The following is a 19,013-nucleotide window of genomic DNA, read 5'->3' on the forward strand; positions in this document are numbered from 1 at the left end:
CCAGAAAAATGTTGCAATGACAAATGTTTTGGTATACACATGTTTATTGCCTTTAAGTGCATTGGAAAAGCTCAAAAAAGGAGAAGAAAAAAGGCAAATGTGACATCATTTTACACAAAACTCCCAAAATGGACTGGATAAAATGATTGGCACCTTATTAAAACTGTGGGTAAATAATTTCATTACAAGCATGTGATGTTCATTTAAACTCACCTGTGGCAAGTAACGGGTGCTGCCAATATAGAAATCAAAACTGAAGCCAGTTAGAGTGTATAAAAGTTGGCTTCACACCTTGGTGTTGTGTGCCTGTGTCCTGTGTGTGTGTGTGTGTGTGTTGGTTGTGTGTGTTGTGTGTGTGTGTGGGTGTGTGTGTGTGTGTGTGGTGTGTGTGTGTGTGGTGGTGTGTGGTGTGTGTGTGTGTGTGTGTGTGGTTGTGTGTGTTTGTGTGTGTGTGTGTTGTGTGTGGTGTGTGTGTGTTGTGTGTGTGTGTGTGTGTGTGGTGTGTGTGTGTGTGTGTGTGTGTGGTGTGGTGTGTGTGTGTGTGTGTGTGTGTGTTGTGGTGTGTGTGTGTGTGTGGTGTGTGTGTGTGTGTGTGCCACACCAGCTAGAGAAGAAAGAAGAGCTGAATTGTCTGAGGACTTAAGAACAAAATTGTTGAAAACATCAACACTCAATTTAAGTCAATCTCCAGAGATCTTAAAGTTCTTTGTTCACTGTGCACAATATAATCAAGAAGTTTATAACCCATGGAACTGTGGCAAATCTCCCTGGACGGGGACGGAAGAGAAAAATTGATGAAAGTATGCAGCAGGATGTTCGAATGGTGGATACAACCTCATTCACTTCCACGCAAATTCAGGCTGTCCTGCAGACTCAGGGTGCATCAGTGTCAGCTCGACCCATACGTCGTCATCTGAATGAGAAAAAGCGCTATGGCAGGAGACCGAGGAGAACCCCACTTCTGACACAGAGGCATAAAAAAGCCAGACTGCAGTTTGCAAAAATGTACCTGAGTAAGCCTCAATCCTTCTGGGAGAACGTATTGTGGACAGATGAGACTAAGGTAGAGCTTTTTGGCAAAGCACGTCATTCTACTGTTTACAGAAAACTGAAAGAGGCCTACCAAGAAAAGAACACAGTACCTACAGTCAAACATGGTGGAGGTTCAAGGATGTTTTGGGGTTGTTTTGCTGCCTCTGGCACTGGGAGCATTGACTGTGTGCAAGGAATCATGAAATCTGGAGACTATCAAAAGATTTTGGCCCATAATGTAGGGCCTAGTGTCAGAAAGCTGGGTTTGTGTCAGAGGTCATGGGTGTTTCAGCGGGACAATGACCCGAAACATACCTCAAAAAGCACCCAGACATGGCTGGAGACAAAGCGCAGGAGAATTCTGAAGTGGCCATCAATGAGTCCGGATCTAAATCCCATAGAACACCCATGGAGAGATCTCAAAATTGCTGTTGCAAGAAGGCACCCTTCAAATCTGAGAGACCTGGAGCAGTTTTCAAAAGAAGAGTGGTCCAAAATTCCAGTTGAGAGGTGTAGGAAGCTTGTTGATGGTTATAGGAAGCGATTGGTTCCGGTTATTTTCTCCAAAGGGTGTGCAACCAAATATTAAGTTTAGGGTGCCAACAATTTTGTCCGACCTAATTTGAGTTTTGTGTAAAATGAAGTCAAATTTGGCTTTTTTCTTCTGCTTTTTTGTGCTGTACCAATGCACGTAAAGGTAATAAACATGTGTATACCAAAACATTATTGACTGACACATATGGGGAAGTGTACAGGTAGCGTCCAGTGACTTGCTCAGTGGCTTCTCAGTAGTGTGGCTGTAGATAGTTTTTCCCTACAGAAAGTGGTAAACAATTTATGTTTTTAAAACCTGAATTAGTCATTTTTATATTAGTGAGATTAAAGTGAATTACATGTACAGGTCCATCTGGCTAACGTTAAGTTGGCAAGAATATTGGTACCTTGCTTGGTTTGTTTTTCAGTTTAGCATTATTGATAGCAACACCTGTCTGGTTATAAAAGAATAAAAAAGGAAAATATAGAGATAACTGTTGAGCTAATGGATGTTCTCTCTGCAGGTGTCCACTTCAGCTATCAACAATGATCACTAACTGCTGCCATAAACAAATAGAAATGTAATTAATTTACGACATGGTCCTTAAGCTAAGCGGCATTGTTTGTTGAACTGCTTTGACTTTGATGACGTGAGCAGGATGAACAGCTTGTCCAGACTCCAGCCACTAACCTTGTGCTCTCCACCTCCAATATTGTGTGGTTGCACCCCAGACAGGTGCATAGCTGCTGAAAATTTAATGAGCCTCAGGGACATGGTTGCTCCCTGATAGCTGGGCCCCATTCACTCTTCTCCACCACCACTCACCCCGTTGCTGTTTACCACCATCTCCACAGCAACGCACAGTAGCACCCAACCAGCGATAAGATAATGAGGAAAACAAATCGGTTTGAATAGATGGGCTGCTTTCTAGTCACTCGCCTCAGGTATTGTTCAGAATTGTACTTTGCAGGAGAGAGATAGCATTCTTGTTTCAAGGTTTATTACATGCTAATTTGTATCAGCAAGTTTTAAGAGGTAATTAGATGGCTCAGGGTTTGTTCTGCTTGAAAAATCACAAGGACAACGTGCCCCCCTCTGTTACATCATCACTAGTAACTGGCAGCCTATTGACAGTACAGCATGATCAGAGTGTTGCTGCACAGAGGGAACCTACTAATGTGTAGTAAACAGTAAACCAGACCAACATGAGAAGTCTTTTGGAGACATTACACTAAACAAATGGTTTTAAATTCTGTTTCTATTTCAGCCTCAGATACACCATTTATTTCAAGACCTCATACTTCCACATTAGCTTTGACCAAAATAATGAAGGCTGGTGCGCTAGTTTGAGGATTAGGGCTTGGTACCAACATGTGACTACATGTGATCTTTATCTTTATATAATCTGAATTTTTCATGACAGAAAATGCAATGATCTACAAGAGTTCCCCTGAAATTCCTTGATACAACATTTAGAGCAACCACTATAAGCACTGAAACGCAAGTAAAACTACAACTGTCACACCTACTCATTGGTTTGGTAATAACAATAGTCCTGAACATGAAAGGCCAGTGCTTGTAGGAGCCACTGAGTTCATTGCACGCATTTTTTTTTTTTATTGTATAGTTATTATTATAGGATGAAAGTATTACAAGTGAAACACGACAAACATATTCTTTTAAATGACAAGTGTCCAGGTCAGAAGTCCTCTGTAAAGTATAGACAAGCCTCAAGGTAGAAGTCTTACCACGTTGTACTCATTAAGTAATCACAGTCTTGTTTGTGTTACAATTGGCACAGCACAGATGCAGCTTTGTTTGGATTTTCTAAGCTACATCTGAATTGGTAGCTTTTTCGCCGTCCACTCTAAGGAACTAAAACCAACAAGCTCATGTGCTGCTGTGCCCATGCTGATAGCCATTGGTACACAAAAGAGTAAATGAATGAATCTGTAGACGTGTGAAAAAACATCAGTACATGGTAAACTATAGGTTTTCTTGTGGAAATGAGCAGTGTCCCACTTCCTTTAAACAGGAACCACAAACGTGTGTGTGTGTGTGTGTGTGTGTGTGTGTGTGTGTGTGTGTGTGTGTGTGTGTGTGTGTGTGTGGTGTGTGTGTGTGTGTGTGTGTGTGTGTGTGTGTGTGTGTGTGTGTGTGTGTGTGTGTGTGTGTGTGTGTGTGTGGGGAAAGAAAGTAAGAGACACATACAGACAGGTTATGTATTCATAGTGTAGATCTTTGGCCAAGCCATACATTCAACATGCAGTTAAAAAGGGTAGATTCACAAGATACTCTTTATATTCTATATATATATATATATATATATAGACTTGTTGACAGAACAGTTGCTGTAACAAGAGTACTGTATAACTCAAATGGATGATACAGTCAAGCATAAAATTACTTCAGTAGCATTCATTTCCTTAACCTTCAAAGAAAGATAAAGTTCCAAAAGAAGACATTATGAAGATTATAAAGATGACAAAATTAAATGATTAAGAAGGCTGTAAAACAGAGTATTTTCTAAGGATACGGCTACACTCTTGCTTCTTTTCTGAAGGTAATTTGTGTTGGTAAAATTAGAAGAAACTTAGAATGGGCCTCTAATGTCAGCCAGATGGTTATTATGTGTCCATGTAGCAGCTCACAAAGAGGTTCAATGTTGTCAAGCAATGACTTGTTAGTTGGCAGTCAAACTAACATTTAGACATGGAGAATAAGGGGTTAATAGGTGAGTAGAGTTTTTCCCTCAGCAAATGGATTTTCTTCAGCAGTAATCTTCTTAATAACTTCTTGGTACAGATTGGATAAAAACAATGTAACGTGCTATTTTGAGATGCTTTCAAACAGAGGGCCCACAGTATTACAACTGTAGACTTCGTAAGACTATTGTTTTCAAGTTATAATATATCTTTAATTCAGACTGACAAGTAGGTCCATAGCAATACTTGTAGAAAAGAAATATAATTTGTAAACATGTAATTTTAAGAATTTGAATGCAAGCTGTAATGCTTGTGTTTTCTGAGTTTAGATGAGAATCAAAAGCAGCTCTTCCTAGGACTTGTTAGAGCCTCTATGATCCTATTTTCTGACTCATTTAAACAACACAAATAAATACATTAATTGCCTCAATAGTGCCTTGCGTGTAAAAGCACCAGCATTTACAAAAAGTTGTCTGGCACTATGCCATCTGGATGCCCCATCGCATCATTATATGCCACAGTGAGTCTGCATAGACTACTTTTCCTGTAGCTCCACCAGAAACAATTGCAGATTGCATACTAAACTTGCGAAACTTGTTAAAACCTTAGAAGTGCAATTGTTAAAGTTAAGAATTACATGCTCTTCTACAGTTTTTTAAAGATTATTTTTGGCCTTTATTTTTGACAGGACAGCTGAAGACATGAAAGGTGAGAGAGAGCGGGACTTACATGCAGCAAAGGGCCGCAGGTCAGAGTTGAAGCCGGGCCTGCTGCGTCACAGAGCAGGCATCTTCTATATATGGGTGCCCGCTCTACCAACTGAGCTATCTGGGCACCCTACAAGTTTAAGAACTCATTAGACAAACTGGCAATATGCATTGGTATTGAGCTGAACACAAGGCTATTTCATTTAGTTTTGATTATGTGTAGCACCAGTGGGAATCATACCCTAATCCCCTGAACTGTTCTGACATAGGACCACATTAAATGTCCCTGTGTGTCTCTACATGTTTGTTGTTGTCTGTGTTTTAACATTGTCTTTGTGTAGTTTTTGGGCTCTCCTGTTAACAGTTAAGTCTCCTGTTAACAGTAATCTCTAAAATATACTGATAGGAGCTGCATATTATTTAATCACTACATTTCCATTATGAAATATGTCAATAAACTTGGCTTAAAGAGCATAGATGCTCCCACAACATTATTCATTATTTAGACAGGAAAACCACTGAGAAGCTAGCAAACATCCATCAGGCAAGAAGACCATTAGTGTGACATCAATTACTCTGCTAGTAATAAAGAAAGCCTTGGTCTTTGTTGCCGTGTACATGGGGGGAAGGGAGGGGGCAGTGTACAGACAATTAATAAGGTAAATTACTCATAGGAGCTGAACTACAAATATATCAAATGTCTGCTACTTAAGTGTTTTTTTCCCCTTTGAGTGACTAAGTGACTGACGAGGTAGCGACCCTTGTGCCACTTGCTAGCTCCGTCGTCACACAAGGCTAACCTCTTTCTGAGCTTTTTGAAATCCACACCTGTTCTCCAAAAGTACTTCTTTTGTAGAGTGTTCAACCCTCTTCACCTTGGAGAGTGACAGGCAGCGTGTGCTTTTGTTAGAATAATATTGATCTTACATTGAATACACTCAACTTTGTCACTCTCACAAAGTCTGTGGTTAGGATTAATGACAAATGTATACTTCTCTCTTATACAGGTCCAAGTGAGCAGGTGAACCTCAGTCCACTTTGGTTACACTTATAAATTATTAACAGGTCTGTCCACTTCCTGATGACAGAATTGTTGATTACTTCCCCTACTTACTTCTTTCTTACCTATTTTTGAAATATTTAAAGTGTGCTTGTTTTCCCCCAGGTTTCAATTGTGTATTCTAGCGTTTGTACTGGGACAAAGCTATGCCTCAAATATATCCATTTCTGACAATTCCACAGACACATTCTTACTCAGAATAGGACCTAAATAATTATGAGCAGATACAACCTTTCATGTTAAGATTTGGACCAGAACATGTTGTCATACACGTTATTTTAATGCAAGGTCTTTCGTCACCAGAGTTTTGGCCTTGAGCCAAATTCTTTACAACGAAAGTTTGGCAGGGTCATGTTTGTGTCTACAAGATCAATCCGTCCACTTAAGCCCTGCCTCTCATTTCCTTTACCTTCTACGCTCCTCTTTACCTACTCAGCCGGTCTTAACCACTGGTACACCTTCGTTGAGCATAAAGCAAGTCGGGCAAAGCCAGCGGAGTAATAATCCTCTTAAGAGACTCATTGCTCATTTGTCAGGGTCCAAAAAAAGCATACCCTTATAGGATTTAGTGGGAAAGCATTCACTCTCTGACCTCTCACTGTGGCTGAAAAGATCTGGGACGAGGAGGGATACAGGCATTGGATGGGCTTTTGCATTGGAGGCGGGGCTAAGGACCTTTGACAATCAGAGAGCGGGATTTGGTTCAGCGTCACAGCTGTCTGCTCTCAAAATAGCCATATGTTGACAGGATGTTTTCCTGTCAGTTACCTGTGTCCTTCAGACTACGTTGACACATCTAACCTTCTGGATGAATGTGTTTCTGTGATCAGACTCCTGAAATTGTATAAACAATGAATTGATAGCAGTGTCTGTAGATGTCTTGTCTGGGCTGTGTTGTCATCAGCTGCTCCAACAACAAACTGAGACTTTGGGTGGAAAAACAAAAGTAAAAGCTACAAGAAGGCTCCATGAAATTTATTTTTACATTTAGAAATCTCCATTAACAGCATTTATTCGTATTTGGTTTGCATTCGGAGCGGTTTGCTACCAAAAGATTGACCAGGTACTGCTAAAAACAAGTAATCTGGTTAAGAGCCAATGGTGGGCTGCCACCACGCTTATGTCTTGCTAACTTGGTATTATGTTTCCTTGGCCATAGGTCCACTTTACAATAACATGTGTTTTGGTCTCAATGCAGAGCTTTACTGTCTCGTTGTTAAAATTGCCAGAATTGAAGCCTGGTAAAACAGAATCTTTTGAATAAGAAATTAAATGGCTCATTTTCACAGCAAGCACAAACTACAAGAATTAAGTGACATAAGTTAGTAAATGTGACTTTCTAGGCACAACAACAGAGGCAAATTGGTGTTGCTCGGTGCATGGTTTTGCATTCAATTTAAATGTTGCATTGTCATTTGAAACCAAGGCTCTCTTTAGTTTATTTGGCCTGAAAATATTGCTGTAAATAATCCATGCATCCAAATATATATATATATATATATATATATATATATATATATATATATATATACACAAATAACATTTATTTTATTCATACTTAATTTGCTTCTGTATTTAAAGCTAAAGATACTATGTGAGACAACTGTGTGTGTGGACATTAAATTAGTAAAGCCTTTTTCCAGTCATGACTGTTTGTACCCCAGATATCATAAAGCTCAATCACACAACCAAAATTCCAATGGGTTGCATTTAAAATCCAGAATTTTAAGTACGTGTGTGTCAGTAGATGCAGAGGATAGGTGTAAGTAACTCTTCTTTCATTCCAGTTTAGTAATGGATGAAGAGGCTGCATCATACAACTTTCATTAAAGATATTTTGTCTCCATGTGTCTTAATGTTACGGTTTAATTTTCCTACAGCGTTGTCAACTCCCAAACTAAGAATGGTGCCACGCCGCTCTACCTGGCCTGCCAGGAGGGTCATTTGGAGGTCGTCCAGTACCTGGTCAAGGATTGTGGGGCGGATCCGAGCATCAGAGCCAATGACGGGATGACACCTCTGCATGCTGCTGCCCAGATGGGCCACAACACCGTCATCGTCTGGCTGGTATGTTGGGATGTCAGAACACTACAGAACAAGTATTGTACACAAATAGAGTACATTGATTTATTCTTAGATCCACATCCCTTTCTAAATACAGTTAATGCAGTTTCATATTCAAAATGACACTGTATTAACACCAGAAGAACTTTCGTGCATCATGTTTAAAAGTGTCCTGACCATGTTTTTAATGAACTATGAAGGCAAAGTTTTTCTACCTTTTTCCCCAAAAGCAGCTTTCATTAATTCCTAATGTTTTAGAAGATGACTTGATGAGATGAGAAGAACTTGTATCATTATTCTCCCTCCTTTAGATGAATTGCATAGAAATCGGCCTGACAGACCGGGACAGTGACGGCGCCACGGCCATGCACTTTGCAGCCAGTCGTGGCCATGCAAAGGTGCTAAGCTGGCTGCTGCTGCACGGCGGAGAGATTGTCACTGACAACTGGGGAGGGAGCCCGCTTCACGACGCTGCAGAGAACGGTGAACTGGAGGTATGTTTTGTTTTTTACTTCTATAGTGCTCTATACAGGTAAAACTCAAACAATTAGAATATTGTGCAATAGTTCATTTATATCAGTAATTTTACATAAAAGGTGAAACTAAATATTACATAGATTAATTATATGCAAAGGGATATATTCCAAATTTTTATTTGTTATAATTTTAATGATTATGGCTTACAGCTTATGAAAACCCAAAAATCTCAGAAAATTTGAACATTACATGAAATCAATAGAAAAAAGAATTTTAAATACACAAATGTTGGCCCTTTGAAAAGTATAATCATGCAAATGCACCCAGTACTTGGTTTGGGCCCCTTTTGCATGAATTACTGCCTGATTGCGGCGTGGCATGGATGCTATCAGCCTGTAGCACTGCTGAGGTGTTATGGAAGACCAGGATGCTTCAGTAGCGGCCTTCAGCTCTTTTGCATTGTTCTTTTTTTTTTTTGATTTTGAATTTGGGGTTTTTATGAGCTGTAAGCCGTAATCATCAAAGCTATAACAAATAAAGGCTTAAAAGATCTCGCTTCACATGTAATGAGTCTGTATATTAGTTTCACCTTTTAAGTTAAATTACTGAAAATAAATCAACTTTTGCACAATACTCTAATTTTTTGAGTTTCACCTGTATAGCCTTATAAATTACAATGGTATGTAACCAATATTCATGTTGGAGCATTATGATTATTGCTGCTCACATATCCATACCGAGTCTCACATGTAACCATCTGTTTTGAATGAATGGCCTCTAGCTCATGGTTTTACCACCACTCGACCATATATTTTGACTAACCTTTTGTTATGTCAAGTCTGGTCAGTCTGCTTTTTCAGCACAAGCTGGATGTATTAAACATGGAGAGAATTGCATTTTTTGCACATTGTCATTAGCACTGCATAAGAAGGGTTTGAAATTGAACTCAAAGGAAACTGACCCAAACTCTGAATTACAGGGTGCTGGCCCAAGTTTTGGCCCAGAGAGAACATTATTAAGAAGCTAACAGACATGAGTCAATATGGCAACACAAAGCTTTCTCTGAGAACAAGCAGCTTAGTCTGGCTTCCACTTGGCACTTGACAGGGGTTTCAAAACAGACGCTTTAAACTATTCCAAGTTTATTTTGATTACCAGAAATGCTTTGTATTAACAATGAAGTGGACGGTTTCCCCCATCATTTAGAAACAAACCATATCAACCCTACACTACGTATTCAGATGTATGAAGCAAATTTCATTTCCTGTTATCTATATCAGTGATCATATTATTAATGAGCAACACTGTGTACATATGTCTATGAAATAGATTGTCAATTACTAATCAGGTCATATTCTGCATCCACCTAGTGAGGATCTTTTTTTTTTTTTTTTTTAATCTGTTTATTAAAATTACAATTTACACTGTGTACACACTTTGTTAGTTATCACACACAGTCCTGAACTACACACACACACACAAATGCTCAGGATCTGTACATGCACTAATGGAGAGATGTCAAAGTGAGTGGGCTGCCAGCCGAACCAGCGCCCTGAGCAGTTGGGGGAGTACGGTGCCTTGCTCAAGAGCACCTGACAGTGCCCAGGCGGTGAAGTGGTCCGTAATTTTTTTTTGGTGGACTTGAACCAGTTACCCTCCGGTTCCCAACCCAACTCCCTACGGACTGAGCTACTGCCACCCCCATCTTATAACTAATTCAAATGTAGTTATGGATATTTTTATTATAATAAAATGTAAATATAACAAATAGTTTTACAATATTTTTCTCTGGTATACTTGGTAAAGTTCTGTATTGTAGCGTACATTTGCAAAAACTAGAATGTATGTCAACACTGTGGTCTACTTCTGAGTTGTGTAATTATTCACTAAATGATTTTAACTTTTCTGCAGAACTAATCGTCTGGCAAGTTCTTGTGCAAGTTAGATTTACTCTAACTGATTTAAGCAATATTTTCTCCATTCTTACTCATATCTGACTTTTACCACCTTCTTCGTTTCTCTCATGTCACTCTCCAGTGCTGTCAGATCCTTGTGGTCAATGGGGTGGACTTGGGCATCAGGGACCAGGATGGATTCACAGCAGCAGACCTGGCTGAATACAACGGCCACTCCCAGTGTGCCAAGTATCTGCGCACTGTGGAGAACATGGTAAGAGAAACAGCTGTGCATCCTGACCAAATCTACCCTTCCTTTGGATGGGGCCAGGCCTAACAGGATATTATCAGTGAGGATCAAAGTATTTTATTTTATACAAACTTTACATCCCATCTAAGAAATAAACCTTAAGTAAAAAGAAACATTACGTGTAGGTAGTTTATTAAAATACCCCTTAAAATACTTTATTTTATATCTAATAATATTCACATTAACAACAATACAACATTTAATTGTTTTTACATCATAAACAATATCTCAAACTCTACTGATTGGATTTTCCTTATTTTGACTGAAAGATGTGCTACTTGCTCTTTAACACCATCTGCAGCCCTCCAGGTCAGTAGTTCCCAACCTAGGGGCTGGGACCCCAAATGTCACGCTGGACAAATCTAAGGGGGTTCCAAAAAAAAAAAAAAAAGATGATTAAAGAGATAAAGCATATAAAAAAGAAAAAAAAGAAATATATTTCTGTGTTTCTTTCTCCACTGTTTTTGTGGTATCTGGATATTTTCATCTTTGTAAAGCCAAATATCCAATTGAAACTATCCAAAAAACAATGTCATTCTTTGGTTGGACTGTTTCCTAATTATCTGTGTGCAGATAGTTTGTAATTTACGCCCACACAAGGGACATAACCGGGTGACATGGTCATAAATAGACTTCAAGATTAGGAACCACAGTTTTTGGTGCTTCACTTTTTGTTGAATGTCTCAGACACTGCTGTTAGGTTCTTGTCTAACTTGGGGACATACACTACCGGTCAAAAGTTTGGGGTCACTTCGAAATTTCCATTGCACTCCATTATAGACAGAATACCAGTTGAGATCAGTTGCATTGTTTTTTTTTAACCAGCGCAGCAGTTTTCATATTACATTATGTGCTTACATAATTGCAAAAGGGTTCTCCAATGTTTTCTCAGTTAGTTTTATTTAAATGATATCAGATTAGTGAACAGAATGGGCCTTTGGCACATTGGATGAATGGTTGCTGATAATGGGCAATGTAGATATTGCATGGTTGCTGATAATGGGCAATGTAGATATTGCATTAAAGATCAGCCCCCCACTCAGATCAGATGGTATTCTGTCTAACATCGAGTGGAATGGAAATTTGTAAGTGGCCCCATACTTTTTTTTTTTTAAGATTATTTTTTGGGCATTTTAGGCCTTTAATTGACAGGACAGTTGAAGATATGAAAGGGGAGAGAGAGGGGGAGTGACATGCAGCAAAGGGCCGCAGGCTGGATTCGAACCCGGGCCGGCTGCGTCAAGGAGTAAACCCCTATATATGGGCACCCGCTCTACCAACTGAGCTATCTGGGTGCCCAATGGCCCCATACTTTTGACCGGTAGTGTATGTCTTATCAATTTATCTTTTGCATTTTGGAACCCTAATTGGTGTAATGGGAACTCAAAACAATACCATACAGCATTTGTTCAAGGCAGAGAACATTCGTGAAGCATGGCATGTGAACTGTTGCCTTGTTTGTTCTATCAACAGCACCAATACCCAACTTCCACTTCAATCCAGCTCTGCATGAAATTATAATGAGTTATGTCTACTGTAGTGATTACATCTTCCACAACCAAACTATGGTCCAAATTCTGTGTTGTATTAGTCAAACATCAGATTTTTTATATTCTAATGATAATTAATAATTCCAATTCTTCCATAGTTAGTCCCTCAGAGCCAAAATGCAACCTTGGAAAACACAAGACTGTCTCTGCGCCAACATGTTTTTCTCTACTAATTAGCAGAGCTATTAACACTTGATTAACAGTGGCCTCCACAGCTTCAACCCACTGGTCTCCCCAAGCGGCCAGAGGAATAATAACTCCTCCACACTGAACTCTCTTTGGTGTGTGGGAAACATATTTCCTCCCTCTTGTACTCTTTCCATCAGGGACATGCAGGCAACTGAATCCTGCGCTGTGGGAAAAGCAGCGGGCCCCAGAGCTTTTTTGATCAGCTGTGAGAAGTTTCATTAGTGTGCAGTAATTAAACTCATCATGCTGTTCTCCTCATGTTAAGCATCAGGGAATGAGAGGAAGTGAGATTTTAGAACTGATGAATGTATCAATTGTGTAATGACGCTGTATAGTTTTAAATCTAAATTAAATTTACCAGACATGTTTTATTAATTACCAATTACTTAAGAATGAATTAATAAATTAATGGTTTTGTTGGTTTTACTTCTGTGGAAGTCATATCCACATCTTGGGCAGTTCAACAAACCAATATATAAGGACGCTTGTATTAATGAAGTTCATCCTCTGACAGAGTGTGGAGCACCGTGTTTTGTCTCGGGACCCCTCAATGGACCTCGAATACAAGCAGCCGGACTCGGGCCTCTCGTCCCCAAACACCACCATGCCCCCTGCCAACCAGGCTGCACACTTTGACATCAGTTCACCATCGAGCTCCCTGTCCAACTATGACTCAGCCAACTCCAGCCAGTCCAGCACTGGCGAGAAAAGGAACAGCTTAACAGTGGCACGAGGCCTGCCCGGGCAGCTGAACTCAGTCGCACACACAGGTCTGCAACGCATGTAGTAAAAATTAGAATTTTGTTTTATAAGGTGAACCAGCAATGTGACTAGACTATATTTAATGTAACAAATGATGACTAGCTCAACAGTCAAATCTATTTCTTACCAGCTAATAATCAGAATGTTACTGTAGGTGACACAGGCTTGCAATCTTTAGTCGTTTAGCCATACATTCTCGACTGCTGTTACTTGTACATGCCAAATGTAGCATCTTAGCAATTGGGAACCCTCACCAGTTTACTGAAGTGAAGCTAACATGCAGCAGTTTGCTTCCTTTTGATATATGTCACAGGTGCATGGTACACTGGTGCTGCACCCTAGTGGTCTGTGTGCAGATAAGTTTGTTTTGGATGGGCTGGACCGAGAGTAACTCATGTTTCTTATTCATGTTTAATGTTATTAAGATAAGCAAGCAGAGTAAATGTTGAGAGGGTTTCTTAATGCTTTGTTTTGTTAATTGAACCATGTCTTTGTTACAGGTGCATCAGAGTCAGCCATTTCAGACATGCAGGCATATATGGACTTGCTAAACCCAGACATTGGCTCTGACATACCCAAGAAGAATGAGATACCTGCTGATGCAGACTCCAAGCCCCCACCCCCACCGACCTATCCACCCCCGCCTCCTCCCCAGTCTCCACCAGTGCCCCCTCCACCTCCGAGCTTCCCAGCACCACAGCACCCTCAGGAGCCGACATCGGCTGAGTTCTTGAAGGTGAAAAGCAATTTACGACACGTGGACAGCAACACCAGCAAGACAGAGGTAAGGACAAAGGCAGTAAGGGCCTGCTTGAGCACAAAAGTTCAAGCACTTTCAAGTCAAGCCTCAGAGCTGTGCAAATATTTCCTCATCTAGAGGGAAATCTCCTGACAATTACATGTTAAATTGGATCTTAGTTTGTACTTGCCCATCAAACAGTTTTATTGTGCAGAAATAGTAAGTAGAGTGTCATGTGGCAGAAGCATCAGGGTGTTTTGGATAAATTGACCATTAGCTACAATTTTCCCTTGTGTCTCATCAGTTGGACTATTGCTCCAGTTGGGCTTTTGCTCTTGTGCAACAATGTGCCTTGTCTGGGTGCCTACAATGATGTTATTGTGTTAGCATGACTAACAAGGCTAACAAAAGATGCTCATTACCGTGGCATGCTTGACACACACAATGGTTGTTGTGATTGGTTTGGTCTTAATTCCACTAATTAATCTGGCTACAGATCACTCAAAAGTGTTTAAAAAGCAGACAAGGAGCAGCAATTAAAATTGGCTTCAGCATTAGTTTCAGTGCTGCTCTTGGTGGTTCAGTGCTGTGAAGTACATTAAAACTGGTTGTGACGTTTTTGTAGTTGAGTTGTAATTATAACAAATAACCAATTCAGGAGATCACTTTAACCTCATGAAAAATGTATCTCCTGGTTGTTGCCATAAGTTACAATGAGATAGCAGGAAACAAGTCTCTGTCCAATCGTATAAACAAAGTTGTATATTTTTCAAATAATCATTGTTTTAGTATTTATTTTCTGTAAGTATAACAGAAGCAAAATAGCAGCTGATAGATATAGCTATATATATATAAAAAATGCTCAGACAGAGGCTATGTGGTTAGATCTGCTATGCAGTTAGTTGTTTGTCAGTTGCTGTTATAATGTCCACACAGGTAGCAATAGTGTCTTGTCTCCAGGGTAAGCTCTGTGTGTGTTTGTGTGTGCATGCATGCGATATGTGGGAGGGTTTTTAATTAGTGCCACCCCCTCACCTCTCTGTACCTAGGTGACCAGCATGGGCCTCGTCCTAATTAACAATTTAACAAAAGCCAGTGCTCAGATCACATGCACGCGCGCACGCACACGCACACGCACACGCACACGCACACACACACACACACACACACACTTACTTAAGATCAGTGTCTACCATATACATTGGGGAAACAATCTACCTTGGGCGCTGTAGAGACAGGGAACAGTAACTTCATCCAGGGATACAGCTGATCAGATGGACCAATCTTGCAACATGTAGACATGTTGGTGTGTAGAAAAGATATTAAGAAAACTAATGTTGTTGAACCAGTTGAAAATACAGGAAATTTCAGGTTTCTATATTTTACATTTTTTTACTACATAGGCTTCTTTGGTGCGGCTTCTCTTCCTCATTTGTCTGTATTTGCCTTGACTGAAGTCAAATGTTTTGTGTGAAGCAGCCAAACAAATGCCTGCTTTGCCTCTCACGTTTTGTATTTCATAGACCGACCTTTAAGTCCCTTCATAAAACTTGGACTTTGAGATCTCATCTGCGATTAGGCTATTTTCTGATGCTAATTCAGGGCAGTGAATGCTACAATATACCCTAATAATCCTAAAGCCTGATAGATTTGATTGCAGTCAGCCATGGTGAGGGCAGCACCTGGGTCTTTGTGCTTTGCAAAAGAGGCACTGGGGCAGGGTCGGGGAGTGGTTGTTCTGTGGGCTTGTGGTGACATCATTGCCACTGCTGTGGTCGGCCTGATAGGTTATTGATGAAGCTTCTGGGTAAAGTGACCGGGCAGGTAGAGTGACAGGCACAGCACTGAGCAGAGAGGAGGTGACACTCTGCATTTGGTGACAGCTACTCTCTGTGCTCCGCTGACATTTGTGGGTGAGGCTCTATCCAGACTGTGGGAGAGTTGCAGGAGAGAACTCATTGCGCTAAGGTAAGCTTATCAGAGGAGTAAGAGAGCTTTGTTTTTAACCAGGCAAAAGTGATGTCATGTGGAAGTTTGTGCTGTAGATACAGAAAATATATTATGAGCTGCTTTGTGTATTTTGGCAAATCTCCAGGTACTGTAGCTGTTTGAGCTGCTCTATGGTTGGACAATGAATGTGCTGTACTTTCCTTTGTGTGCAAACGTTTTAATCATTTTAAAATGGCATTAACAGTCTAATTGTGTATGACCTTTCATTATCTGAGGCTTTTGCATACTACATGTAGATGTGTTGAACCATTTCAAACCACAGCCAGGCTAAACAACCTTTGATAATGCATACAAAAAAAGGAAATATATATATTACCATGACTTGTTGCTGACAGACAGATCCGTATAATGAGGAGAAAGGCAGACTGCCTGTGTTTGTATGTCTGTGAGGGAAGGGAGGAGCGCAGCTAAAATGCTTTGTACATTTGCTTTTGTTGACCCATGTCCCTGGAGGATGACAATCAAACCATCTGTAGTGCTCCCCTGCTCACATTACCCTCCCAGCTGATGAGTGCTCAGGCACCATTTCTTTGACAGCAGACATGAGTCAACAACACTAAACAGTCTTATAAGAACTCAGAACATGACACCACAATTGAGGAGAGGTCAGTGGTCAGCCATCTATTATTTCCGCTTACGTTAACAATCAACATCTGCTTGACGTCTGAGGCTGATGTCTGGATTTTGTGAGAGGTCATGGTGTCGGTAAGCATTAAAATGTAAATGAATGCAGGTCTATTGCTGATCCCTGGATTTGAAAGGCAAAGTAACTATACATTTTACTATGATACTAGGGCATGATTGTAATTAACAACTTCCAATGTTGATTCTTGAAAAAATATGAAGTGAAAAGGGGCTGCCGCTTTCATGTTTGCGCACCATTTTTGTAACACACTGTTGGAAAAAAAGTAATGCCTATAAAAAGATTTAATGCAAAAAATGTTTAGCCAAGTACTACATGCAAATGCAAGGCTTTTTGCATTATGAAAATGTAGACACGGCTAGACCTGAAGGCTTCTTCATGTTAGTTATTAGGTCATCAAAATGCAAGGTGAGCTTATCTACTTCTAATGGCTGGTTACATACAGTCTCACACATATATTCACAGAGTAGAATACATTTAAAACTTTCAGACTGACATGAGTTTGATATCCTGCCTTTACAGGTCCAGTTGTATGAGATCTCTGCTCTGTCAGAGCAGACAGTGAGGGCTTATCTAAAAGGGCCAAATTAATGTGCTCTGTGGACAGAAGTATCTTTCTTGCATTGGTGCAAAAGCCGCATGTGAACTCTTGTGTTCTGTGTCCCTGCAGTCTACAAGAAACAACGCTAATGTTTTACTAGAACTGAAGTAAAGCCTTGTTATGTTATTCAAATAACACTGCTTTGGTCACACGAGAGGGCTAATCTGGGAACAAAAGCTACTAAATATGTCCTACAGTTTGTTGTCCCACACATGATATAGCACGGTTTAACCATAATAAAACCATGTCCTTCCATTCACCACCCAGTAATACTAAAACAATTCGGTTTGTCAACCAAAGATGAATGACGATGGAATGTAACGAAGTACATTTACTCAAGTAATTTATGTAACTACAAATTTGAGGTACTTGTGCATTACTTGAGTGTTTTCTTTCCATGCCACTTTCTACTTCTACTCCACCATATTTCAGAGACAAATATAGTGGTTTTTACTCCACTACATTAAGCTGACAGCTTTAGTTTCTAGTTACTTTACACATTAGGATTTTTCCTCACAAAACACATGTAGTTTATAAAATACAATGTTCTATTATAAATTAAATTACCCAACAATATAAGGGCCTACAAAAACAACTGAGATGATTAGCTGATTAAACACAGAACTTTTTGGATTGTTTCCAGTTTCTAAAATGTGAGGATGTTTACTTTTTTTAATACTTTAAGTACATTTTCCCAATGGTAACATATTTTTACAACGTGGTGTTAGTACTTTAACTTAAGTAAAGGATCTGTTTATTTCTTCCACCACTGGTTTGCAATTATAATTTTAGAACCATCATTTTCATCACGTTTAATTTCTTTGACTTTTCTTTTTTAGGAATGAATACAAGATATATTGTATATATCTATACAAAATGTAACTACTATGTTTTGCAAAATAAATCCTCCGAATACTACATTTCCTGTAATGAAATGTACTACCTTGTCTTTTTTAGCTAATTTCACTTCGGGCTGCAAATAAGGATTATTTTCAGTACTGATTAATATGCCGATTGTTTTGATTATTTTTTCTATTTATTTTGTATGTAAAAAAGATGATGTTTTATCCAATTAAACCAATCAACTAATCAATTAACAGAAATTCATGTCTAAATGGGCTAAAGTTGAATTTATTATATCTGGGCTAATAAAAACTTAATTTGAAAAACTAAAAGCTAATGAGTAGGTTAAACCAAACATTTTTCTCACTGATTTTGTCATCTGTTAAGCAACTGACTCCTGGAGAAAACCACAACAAACTGCGGCGTGTGGATTCAAACAGGAGGTCAAGGAGCTTCAGCAAACAGCCCAGCACTGGGGACTACTACAAGGCCCTGGGCAGCGACACAGCCGAGCCCCGAGGGAGCAAAGCCATGGCACCCAACGAGGAGGTAAGCCACATCTCTGCCGTTTATGACATCAATATGTGTGGAAAGGTTACCACAACAAAGGGTCTGTATTCTTCTGTGTCCACCTTCATTACCATAAACCAACAAGCACTGACCTGATGACTGAAAGGAAAATGCCACCCTTCTTTAAAAGTTGTAAATGGTAAGTGGTTTATTATATTACTCATGGTGGTTAATGAAAAGACATATTGAGACTGCATTACTTACTTTTAATAGGACATGTGCTGCATTTTTATTGGTGTATTATACTAATACATTTTTATTTTATCATGTTGGTGATGATCTACACTGTTTACTGCCAGTCATCTGACCTCCACTAGGAAA

The 19,013-nt window shown here is 39.6% G+C and overlaps 1 protein-coding gene across 6 annotated transcripts in view; it reads left to right on the forward strand.

The window, feature by feature from the left end:
* The window catches only part of espn (espin), a 48,355-nt gene that overhangs the window by 6,871 nt on the left and 22,471 nt on the right, over positions 1-19,013 (forward strand). For 5 of the 6 annotated variants that reach the window (XM_032521724.1, XM_032521719.1, XM_032521723.1 and 2 more), the window contains exons 3-8: positions 7,920-8,106; positions 8,415-8,597; positions 10,618-10,749; positions 13,039-13,294; positions 13,787-14,070; positions 18,510-18,671. In XM_032521724.1, coding sequence (XP_032377615.1) covers positions 7,920-8,106; positions 8,415-8,597; positions 10,618-10,749; positions 13,039-13,294; positions 13,787-14,070; positions 18,510-18,671 — 1,204 coding nt within the window. The remainder of the gene's footprint in view (positions 1-7,919; positions 8,107-8,414; positions 8,598-10,617; positions 10,750-13,038; positions 13,295-13,786; positions 14,071-18,509; positions 18,672-19,013) is intronic. The other variant, XM_032521721.1, reaches the window with a different exon arrangement.

The sequence above is a fragment of the Etheostoma spectabile genome, chromosome 7 (genome assembly GCF_008692095.1).
Source record: "Etheostoma spectabile isolate EspeVRDwgs_2016 chromosome 7, UIUC_Espe_1.0, whole genome shotgun sequence".
Classification (NCBI taxonomy): domain Eukaryota; kingdom Metazoa; phylum Chordata; class Actinopteri; order Perciformes; family Percidae; genus Etheostoma; species Etheostoma spectabile.